The sequence below is a fragment of the Apteryx rowi genome, unplaced genomic scaffold (assembly GCF_003343035.1).
Source record: "Apteryx rowi isolate R43461 unplaced genomic scaffold, aptRow1 scaffold_260, whole genome shotgun sequence".
Lineage (NCBI taxonomy): Eukaryota > Metazoa > Chordata > Aves > Apterygiformes > Apterygidae > Apteryx > Apteryx rowi.
The window spans coordinates 602,996-614,484 of record NW_020448975.1 but is presented as its reverse complement, the minus strand read 5'-3'; the positions used below and the strand labels follow the sequence as shown (position 1 = coordinate 614,484).

The following is an 11,489-nucleotide window of genomic DNA, read 5'->3' as shown; positions in this document are numbered from 1 at the left end:
GTAAGTCAGTACATTTATTTCATCTGAGAGATTTTATCAATGTTTGATGGGGAAAGCTAAAAAACAAAAATTGCCAGTGAAACTTCATTCTACTTTAAAATGCATTTTCCTTTTTATTTCGTATTAATTACGGTAAACCGAGGAAATTTACATGCTTTGAAATTAGATACTCCCAAGGATTATGCAGAGGCAGAGTCAAATCCTGTAAGCAAAACTGATTTCCACTGCGAGTCCTGCTTAGAAACTGAAGATAGGCCATAACTTTGGTTTCCAACACCACATCAAGATACAGGTCTTCAGTTTGCTGACTTTGTGTATTTTCAATTAAATATTACTTGTAGTTGTTTCCTGATGTACTTTGTTTCTCAAACAGATTAAAATGGGTTCTGAAGATGAAACAAAGCCTTACATAAATAGAAAAGATGACAATATTGTTGTATCATATCAGGATTATGGATCTGAAGGCAAATGGTAAGTATTTCAGCTGATTTCAAAATATTCTACTAATGTTTTACCTTTAAATAGGTGGGCTTAAATTTTATCTCTAAAAAATATATCAATAATCAAACAATTTTCCTTTTGGGGAAAAGTCTTTGATATCTATTATTCTCCTTCAAATATAAATTAATCGTTAACAGATAAATCCTACTGGATCCATCAGGTCAGGGAAAGTCTGTGCAGCAGGAAGTTTTGTTCGTACCTTGCTGCCATGATTGATTGAGATTGTCAGCTGGGGTTATTGAAAATTTGGCTGATTTATTCATCCTTTTGCAAGAAGATAGTGGCAGCTTTATCTGTCCTGCTTTGTACCTAGGCTAATCTGAAATACTGGAAGAACTGAAGTTAGAGTAGATAATGGACAGCTAAGTCACATGCTTCTAAACGTTCTCTGGAAGTATTGTAACTTTTAACCATAAGGAAGGGCCAATTTGAGTCAAATGTCCTGCACACTCTTCTCTGTACCCCATTTATCCATTTCAAAAAAAAAAAAAACGGCTTGTGGTGGAACATGTATTCCATGACTTAAAGAACTGCATGATATTGTAATTCTCTGTTTTGCATGTTACGCAGTAAAAGACACATAATCCCCACAAACTTTAGGGGTGAGGGTTTAGTGCTGGCTGAGTGGGACTTACAGGCACCAGAAACTGACCTGTGCATGTGGTAAAAGTGGAAACAGTGACTCGTCTCAATTAGGATTAATAAGAGTTTATGAAATTGTTGATTGACACGGTGTTTCACATCCTTTAAAATAACTTGTGCCAATGACAGCAGGAGAAAGACTAGTATTTAACTGGACATTGGACTTTCCCGTCTCCTAAGAAAAGCCCTATTGCAACACAGTGGAAAGAGTTTGACATTTTACCTACATCTTTAAAATGTGCTGGATGGCCTTAATTTTGTTTGGAGAGTGCAGGCTGTTTGGAAAGGGAACTCACTGTTTATTCAGTTAACAGTCTTCTCATGCCTCMTATTTGATTATTTGTAGGTCAGAGACACTTATGAGAGCTCATCTTCCTCCTTTTTCATGCTAAAGAGGAGCTATTTAAATCTGATTTAGACAAAAAGTTTTAAAACTAACAAATTGTCCTGACTTTGTGCTGTTCATGGACGGAAGTTTGGTAATCTATCATTTTAGTTTTCACCACCTTGCAGTCTCCAGCATATCAGAAAAAAGCTTACTGCTATCACTGCTAGTTATACTGTACCAAAAGGCTTTGAAGATGTCAGGTAAAAATAAAATATCTCATGTTTTCCCCTTAACATTGTTTAGAAAAAGAACAAAAATCACAGCTAAAAGCCCTATTTCCTTCTGCAAATAAAGTAGCCTTTAACAACAGCTTGGCATATTTCAGAAGGCAGCAAATGAATGCAAGATTCTATAATATTATAGCAGTATCCAGTGAAAATCTGATGCACTACTTGAACAAGATGCATATTTTTATTGAAGATTACCCTGCCCATTTGACAGAGCATGTTGCCTCCCAGTTGTTGCTGGAGTGCCCAAATTAGAGCAATACAGTTTAATCCCAAATTAGCAACTATGAGCATAACAGTTTATTTTATCTGTGCCTAAGCAAAAACCAATCACTATCACTTTTGGATCTAAAGTTGGTATCATTTATAATGGCAATGCAATGAATATAGGTTTACTACCAAAATAAAAACAAAAAAAACCCTTAAGGTTTCTGTAATAGACTTAGCTAAAGATTAGTGCTTCAACTAACCTTTTTCAAGCGGAAACCTTCAGCTTTTTCAACTGCAAGCAAAACTCTTACATCATTTTAACACTGGTTGTCACAGATCTTCTTCCAGCCCCGGAAACCATGTTAATAACTCAGAGGGTATCTTCACACAGTATAACTCATGTATCCTTACACAGCACTGACTTAGCTCTGAGTGAGGGAGCTTAGCTCCTGGAAGCAATGTCACATGTTTAGTGTTTGCTTAGATCTATCTGCCAAAACTAACTACGTTATCTAGACCTACCCTGAGAGCTGTCTGTGTAGCTTTGCTTCTGCATGGTACAATGTGGTCCCCATGCTGCCTGATACACTTGGTGCTTATGGAGTGCCTGACCAATATGAAGACTTTTAGATTCTTTGCATGGTGTGAAAAAAATAATTAATCCCTGAAAAACAAAGACACTTCCCTGCAAATTCAAAGTGATTTTACTGAAATTCTACCTGTTCATTTTTTGTTTTTACTGCAACAAGTCTTCTGAGCATGACAAAGCATTGTGTTCTTTCTGCCACCACCTCCACCTTTTCCAACTTGGTTTCATTTTTCCCTCTTTGTAGTCCATTTCATGTTTCAAAGGATTACTTTCTTCTAAGTTCAATTCTGTAGATTGATTCTTATGATTAGAGAGACTGGTTTGCAGGACTGCAGTCTAATGATGTGAAATCAAAGTACTTAGTCCAAAAATGAGAGATCTTTGACAGACCATGAGAGATAACATTTCAATTATATTAGCCCATCCACCTAGTTTTCAAAAGCTATTTGAAAATATTGCCAATAGGTACTATTAGGTCCTAGCCTCGTCTAGAAAGGCTAGACAGACAGCTTTTAATGATCAAAGAACTCCCCACGCTCTTCTTAAAGAAAAAATCTGGAGTGTTTTGTAGATAGGAGGAAACTAGTAGTTTGCAAGAGAACTTTTGCTACATTATCTAAATCCCACTGTAGATTTAGCTACAGCCACTCTTAATACTTTTTAATGGCAACTGTGATTTTAAACATGGCTCTCACATAAGTAGCTTATAATCTAGATCTAAACTGTAGGGTTTTCTTCCAGGAGACTCCCTGTATTTGTACAATACCAAACCTGAGGATTTCTTGAACATATTTTTGACAGTGTTCAGAGAAATTCACTGAGAGTACATTGAAAGTTCTTATTTTATTTTCATGTATCTCCTCCTTACATCTGAACACAATTAAGAGAATGTAGTTGTATTAATAATGCATTAGACCTACTTTGATGCTTTAAGTGCTCTTCCTACTCAAAAGTACAATCATAATTTTTTAGCGGTGGGGACAAGAAGAAACCTGAGAAACTGAATATGGTCAGTCCGTTAACAGTGGTAAGTTCCATGCTATTTGTATATTTAGCAATCACATTATACCATAATGTTTTAAATATTTTTATATGCATATCTCTACTCATACTGCAGAGCTATACTGGAGACACTTTGCTGTTTATGGTATAGACTACTCAGAGATCTACAATGGGAAGGGAAAATGGAGGAGAAAGGAAAAAAAGCAGACACAGGAGATGGAGTAAACTAGCTTAAATCCTGTCAGTGCTCGGGATTTTTACTGTTGCAGATACATCCAACAGATGCTGACATAGCTCTACTAGCAGGTGGGTGGAGAGGGAGGTGCTACATGGATCTGAAATGTGATCAGTTGGAGACATGGCCAGAAAGAAAAGGAAAATGCCCTGCATAAGGGTAGCATATGACAGAAATTTCTTTCATCTCCCAAAATAGAATAGCTATACTTTCAAAAGCATCTGGCATAGCTGCTTAATGGAATATTCTTAAAAAGGTATTTTCAGACACATGGAAATCTTAGTTTCCATTTCCATTTCTTTTGCAGTTGATTCTAACTTATTTGTATTATGCTAATTGCTAACTACTCTCATCTCTTCTCAGCCATTCCCCACCCAAATCCACATTTATATCCAGCAAGCAACAAGAGAGATTCACAGCAGAGTTTACAATATAGTTGTATTCATTTTAACGAGGTGACTTAGAAGCACACAGTTTTAAGTTCTGTGATCTCTTCCTTTATATGCAGGCCACAATATTTATGTATTTTGCATTGTTAGAACAATCCTAGAGAAATCCAGGTTGGAAGGAACCTCAGGAGGTCGTCTGGCCCAATGCCCTGCTCAAAGCCAGGCTAAACCTCTAAGTTAGAGTAGGTTGCTCAGGACCTTGTCCTGGCAAATTTGGAAAATCTCCAGCAGTTGCAATTCCATAGCCTCTCTAGGCTCTGACCATGATCATAGGAAGAACTTTTCCTGATATTCCATCAGAATTTCTCCTATTACAGCTTTAGTTATAATAATATTACCTGCCCTCTTGAGGACTTCAGATGAAAAACTACATGAGCTATTTGAATTAGCTTGGAAAAGGAAGGAGAGGGCAGCTCCTGTATTTTTTCAGTCTCATCAACAACTGCAGTAAGATTTAGGTTAATTCAATGTCATCATTAACTTAACTAGTAGTAGACTTAGGATTTATTCAAGTTTAAGTCAAATCTGCATCTAACTGAGAATCTGAGGCTGCTTTAGGAAAGAAGTTTTTCTTTTATAAGTGAAATAATCTCCCTAGTGCCCCAAATACCTATAGAAAACCAAGGACTCTCTACTTCCTGGAGCATAATTCCAGCATTTAAAACAAAACTGTTTCTGGCAGATGAAGCAAGAGAAAACCACTGTTGCACAAGAAAGAAATGACAGTGAGCACCAAACTCTCAGCTCCCCCCCATATTTCCAGTGTTATCGCTGCATTCAGCATAGCTCCCGTCTTCCTCCCCATTTTCTGAAAAGCTGCAGGAAGCTCGTAGTATAAATTCACGGGAGAAAAATCACACATAGGTAATTCCTGCCTCCCCGCACAGAGGACAAGCACCAAACTGCTTGGACTAACCAGAAAAACCAGGGCTCCATTCGGCTAACAGCCAGAGCAAAACCAGTTCCCTTCAAAGAGCACCTAGCTAAAGGTGCAGCTCAYGGCCCCTACCTGTACACCAAAGAGCACAGCTTCCTTAAGGGAAAGGGATTTCAGGGATTATTTCACACCCTTGGCTTTTGGGACACCGCTACCGGTTGGGGGAGGAAAAACCATTGATCCTCTTCTTGGTTTGGGAGCCAGCTAGGAATCACGTGCACCGACTGCTCCTGAGCACTCACACCTATTTTCTGACAGCAGGGCCAGAGATGTCGCACACAAACTGGTGCATCTCAGGCAAACCCCAGGGGCTGCACGGAGACGCCGGGTGCCTAGCAAGCGCTCCAGGATGCTGAAACCATCCCCTCCTTTAGGCAGCTCTGCTTTTACTGAAGGACTCATACTCTTTATTATGCAACAAGAAAGACATTTTTGCCCCTTTGTCTCACTCTCTTCTTCCTGATTTGGCGTATGGGGACAGAAGCGAGCTCCTACATGTYAGCTGCTCTGAGCTAGCCCTTCCTAGGTACTATTTTTTCACAGCGTGAGAGGTGATTTACCCCTCAACACAAGCAGAAAAAGGTAACTCACAGTTACCATGAACTGAGAGTCCATTTAGAGGTTACCGTGGGCAAAAGTAGCCTAGGCTTCCTGCCTCTGTGTAGGGCTAGTAATCAAATTTAAGAGACCAACTTCAGAAAGGTTTGACTAAAATCCAGAATAATTATTTTCTAGTTACATATGTCTGCACAGGATAATGTATAGTGAAATTCTTACTCTTCTTAGTACACAATCATATTTAAGTTGTGTGAAAAGTAATAGTAAAGTAATACAGTAAAGTACATACTGTTTTTGTACAGCTTTAAATATATTGGCCTTGAAGTTGTTTAAAGTGGCAAAGACCCACTAGCTCCAAGTGTGTACATATTTAAGATACTGTAATGGTGTATATGCACACATTCACATATGCACACAAAGTAACAAAATAAAATTTTTTATATATACATACATAAATATATGTGTGTATATAAAAAAATTTTATTTTGTTACTTTCAGTTATATTCATCAATTGAAATTCCAATGAAGGTAGTTAAACAGAAGGCAAAATTTGTTGAACGTACACTTTTAAATATTTTATTATTATTAATATTTTATTGCAGTCATATTATTAAAACATTTATTAAGATGTTATGTTACGATTTTACCATTTTATTATATATATTAAAATTTTATTATTTTACTGTTTTACTGGTTTACTTTTTACAGCTTGCTTCTGCATCATTAGCACTGTGTTATCACTCAATGCATTTACTGTGATTAGTAAAGTTTTCAGCACAGTTGTCTTTCCACTTTCAGTTTCGATACTCTGACTGGCTGGATAAATTCCTCATGGTGCTAGGCACTACCATGGCCATACTCCATGGAACAGGCCTCCCCCTCATGATGATAATCTTTGGTGACATGACAGATAGCTTTATTACTTCAGAAAACATTACTTATCCAGGTAAGAACTGTTGTAGTTCATAGCTGGTGTTGTTGAAATATGGCTTTTGCACAACGAACAATGATCTGTTTGGAAAAATAAAGGGCAGAATAGCAGCTTACCTGAGGCTATTGATTCCCAGGGAACCTGTTTGCTCCTGTCTTGTGGGCCAGATGCATCACTGGTCCACTAGTAAGAATCAACCAGGCTTTAATTTTGACCAATTCCATATTTCCTCCAACCAGTCTTTTGTGCTACTACACACACGCCACTAGTTCACTGCTACTACAGTTTTGAAGGAAACATTGTAAACTATTACAAATGGGGTTAAAAAATAGAATAAATGGATGAATGAGAAATGGTAAAAGAAACAGAGAAGAGGCAAAATGTGCATCTCTGTGCCTTGAAATCAGAAGAAATTCCTAAAGAAAAATGAATACATAAACTAGTATATATATTAAAGCCTCAGCTATAGAAAAAGTGCAATAAATATACAAACCAGCACAATACTTATTATAYATTTTAATATACAAAAACTGCTGTGTATTTTTAAGAGGATATTAAAAGTGTCCCAAAGATTATGATTACAGGTCCATTTACCTCACCCCCCAAAAAGCTCCTAATACATGCCCACTTTTGTCATTTGAACAAGAGATCTTCTTTAAACATAAGTCTTCTATCCATAAAATAGGGAAAGTTCTTATAATGAATGTACATTTATTTCACTTATGTGACTTAAATGTGAAAATCTGATCCTGAAAGAAACCTGATCTCTCACCTTTTCTTCTAAACTAGTGGGAGCCTTACTTATTTTACTTGAATGTGGAATTTCCTAAACTTCTCTGAGGACCTCCATGCTGTTCCTCACAATTTCTCCAACACTTTTTCCTTTGACAGAGAAGTAGGTAAAGTACAGGGGGTAAAGAGTTGAACACTATGTTCTCATAGTTGCATGATTCAGCCAAACGCTATTCATTAAAAAGCATGACACTGTTTTTTTAATAGCTTAACTTACTTGTCAAGCATTGATTTCAGGGGGAGTTAAGCACTCCCTCTGAATATTTGGACAAGAATCACTTGCTGGTGCACAGAGGTATAACAATATTCCTCAGAGGATCTCAAAAGTAGTTGAACTGTTAAGTGTTGCCACCCATGTCTTCTCATTTGATTCCTGCAAAAACTATTTGCACTTGAAAATTAGTCTAGATTAAGATCAAGTCTAAATATAATGTTCAGAATCTAAATCTGAAAAGCCCTTATGGTCACCTTCTTGTTGCAGAGCTAAATCAGAACCAGGCACATTTATTCTGAAATTAAAGTGCCAAACATATTCAGAAACTCCAGAATTGCTCCTTCACATGTAGACAAACCCTTAGACAATTACATCTTTAGCCTTAGGTAAGAAGAATTAGTTAAATAAACACATGTCCCCTGGACAATCAGAAGGAAGTGCCTAATAGCATGTTCACTAAGTTTCTGAACCTTGCTTACTTATGAACTTACATTCATAAAGTACTTAGAAACACTATTAAATAAGGTGAGCTTTATGGCTGCAGGGTATTGCTTTTTATAAATATTCATAAAATCAGTACACATTCAAGAGAAAAGATCGTATTTGAAATTTGGAATTCAGACTGGTGACTGTACAGTAGCTCAGTTTAACTATTTTCTTTGCTGTTTATTGTATTATAGACAGAAGGTTTCACTTCTGGCTTCAGAAAATGCTTTTGCAATGTGGTTCATACCTCCAACTCACTTACACACAGTCAGGTGCTAGGTAACTGATGCCTCTTAAGCTTCATTCAGCATTGTTGGAGTAGGAGTTTACAGAATGAAGTTATTAACCTGTGCTTTAATAAATATAATTAACATGTTTTTCTCTATTTTTTCCTTCAGTGAATTTTTCTTTATCAAACAATATATCAGTGAATTTTTCTATAAAAAATGTTTATTACAGTCTGATGGGGAAGCTGGAGGAAGAAATGACCAGGTAATAGGCAAGTCTTCATTCTCTTCATGGTTTTGCTTCTCTTCTTGTAGTAGGGATCTCAAGCCATTATCTCCTAAAGATTATTTTAATATTTAGCCCAAGATTAATCTCATTATGTTTCATGCAACTGAAGGAATTCAGTTTTTGTTATGTCTTTGGGCTAAAGTCATTGTATGAGTCAGGAGGATCTTGTATTTTCCCACTCTTATCCAAATTCCCTCCATGTCATGTGTGCAGATGGCTCCTGCAAACATACAACCTTTATGCCAGAAGCTCAAAGGGAGCCTTATTCCTCCTTTTCTTACATGTTAGAATAGCTCGTTCTCCTTCCATGCCAGTTCAATGCCTTTCTGTCAGTGTGTGCTCCTGTTCTTGCTCTTCCTTCTTGCCTGAGTGCCTTTTGCTCCTCATCCTCCCCTTCCACAGTGCCATACACTCCCTTCAGTTCCTCAGCTGGCAAGCTGGGTTCTCCTCTCCTCTTCCTGCCACAGCTTTCCCGTTCRCTTCTTTTCCTTTTCTCTACTGTTTTCCTTCCTCTCTCAGTGGGTAAACACTGTAAGAGGATAAGCCACAGTGAAATGTGTGAATGGCTGCAACCCACCATCTTGGGATCTTGGGAGCAGCGAGCTTTATTACAGCTGAAAGAGCTCTGTGCCAACTCTGCAAGGGCTTCTATGGAGACTCCCCACTTCTGGCCCTTTGGTTTTCTAATTTTCATCAAAACCAAGAAGGTTTTGATTGATGACTAAAGAATTTCCCAAAATGTTGGAATTGATCAGATGCAGAGCCCTCAAATTACTTCATTTTTTCCATAATGGAATGACGTCAAATTGGTCAACAAAGTCAACTAATTACTTACAATCCCCAAATCACATTTTTTCTATTAGTTTATAAACATTGTGAGGAGTGGTACCTAGAAGATCCTAGTAATGTATGAAAACTATGGATACCGTTTTCACATAACTCCATTGGCTCATGAGGTTTGGATCAAGTTTTATGAAAGAAAGTAAAATGAAGTTTCTGCTCCCTTTTCTCCTCCCCCATGCAAAACCTTCAACCTCAAAAGCTCATGATAACTTCCTAGGCAAGCCATTTATTAAGTCCATGTTCTTAGTGCACAGGATCACACATTAAAAATAATTGGCAGTTCATTTTTTGTAATGATAATAAATACAAATTTTAAAGACGTTCCTAAAAGATAAAGTAACTTTGTATTTCTTCCATAAATAAAACAAAATGAGAGGATTGTGAAGTCATACGCGATGGAGTTTCCATTCAATTTCCAGGTTTTCAGTTTTCATTTAGTCTTTAACAACTGCTACTACAAACACAGAGGAATGTCCCCCTAAAGTCACTCAAGTAATAATAATGACTGCCACTGGGGAGGTAAATCAAGTACTCTTATGTACCCTTGTCTCCTTAAGGACAAAGAACAGCCAATGAAATTAAGTGACAACAAATTTAAAACTTGTTAAAAAACACTTATTATACAATGTTCAAAAAAACTGTAGAACCTTTCACTAAGAATATAAATTRGGCCAAGAATTTAGTATGCTCGTGTATTTTTATTATTTCTGACTGGATAAAATTGAAGCAGGGACTGCAGTACAGTGGGTGTTCATATTAGACTTTCTTATTGACATACTAATTCTTTTCTTCTTTTTTTTTTTGCAGTCTTCTAAGGTGTTAAGCACCAGTTATTTTCAGAGACAGGTTGTGGGAACACATGATATCATAGTCTGAGCAATTTTCAGGTTTAGGGTGGGAGGCAAGTTGTTCCTTTCTCTCTCTCTCTCTCTCTCTCTCTCTGTCTACCTATACCCAATCTCTTCTTTCTTCATCCTTTGCCCTTTTTAGGTTTTCTTTCTGTTTTCCCTTCATTTTTTTTTAGTCCTCTTTCTTCATGACACTTTCTGTAGAGGTAAAAAAGAATAGCCTTTTTGTTCAACTTCAGAGAACTGTACACGTTTTGAAAAAGAGGCCACGCTGGCCAGGTCCTTGAAGGGAGGATGTAACTGCAGAGTGTAAATGCTACTCTTGCTGCACAACCCTTCCTGGTTAGTATGAGAATTAGGAACTATTGATACAACAATTATATGACTAAATTCTGGAACTGGAATCTAAACATAAACATTGGGTATACTTGTCATACAAATAAGCTGACAGAATCATAGCTATAACTTTCTCAACAATTGTCATTGAAAAAATAATTCTTAATATAGTTTCATTTTCCAATTAATTTTTACTAATGATATTTTAAAATAATCATAATTAATAGGGATTTTGACACAGACTTAAATTCATTCTGTTGTGGTTTGGCATAAGTGAAATGTTGAAACAAATATTGTATTAACATTAATACAATAATCCTGTTTTTTTTCCCAGTTTTGCTGCTTTTCATAGCTTTTCTACTAGGCTGACAATGATTAAGGTCTACATTCAGTTATTCATTTAATTTTAAACTATCCATTAAACTATTAGTATTTTTCAGTTTAAATATGATATATTTTGTTGACTTGTAATTATAAATGAAATATCTTTGACAGTTATTTGTAACAGAAGTACATAGAATAGCTTTGTTTTTTTCTTTTTCTTGTATGTTTGGAGCCTTATTTTGTTTTAGTTGCATCAACAGTAAATAGGCATTAATTTGTTTATTTTTCCTTAGGAATGCACACAAATTTTAAAAGCAAACTCAAATTTCTCAAAGAAGTCTAAGCAAAACAAATCATGATGGCATGCAAACATTTAAAATTCAATGTCTTTTTCCTTACTTCATTAAATGAACATGCGTTTCCCCAAATCTATATTGCTCTTGTTTTTACATCAGTTAAGC

At 36.5% G+C, this 11,489-nt stretch overlaps 1 protein-coding gene across 1 annotated transcript in view; it reads left to right on the top strand.

Annotated features, from left to right (window-relative positions):
• Positions 1-379: 379 nt before the first annotated feature.
• Positions 380-11,489, top strand: part of LOC112967011 (multidrug resistance protein 1-like) — a 51,137-nt gene continuing 40,027 nt past the window's right edge. The window contains exons 1-4 of the mRNA XM_026067689.1: positions 380-471; positions 3,530-3,584; positions 6,537-6,684; positions 8,560-8,653. Coding sequence (XP_025923474.1) covers positions 380-471; positions 3,530-3,584; positions 6,537-6,684; positions 8,560-8,653 — 389 coding nt within the window. The remainder of the gene's footprint in view (positions 472-3,529; positions 3,585-6,536; positions 6,685-8,559; positions 8,654-11,489) is intronic.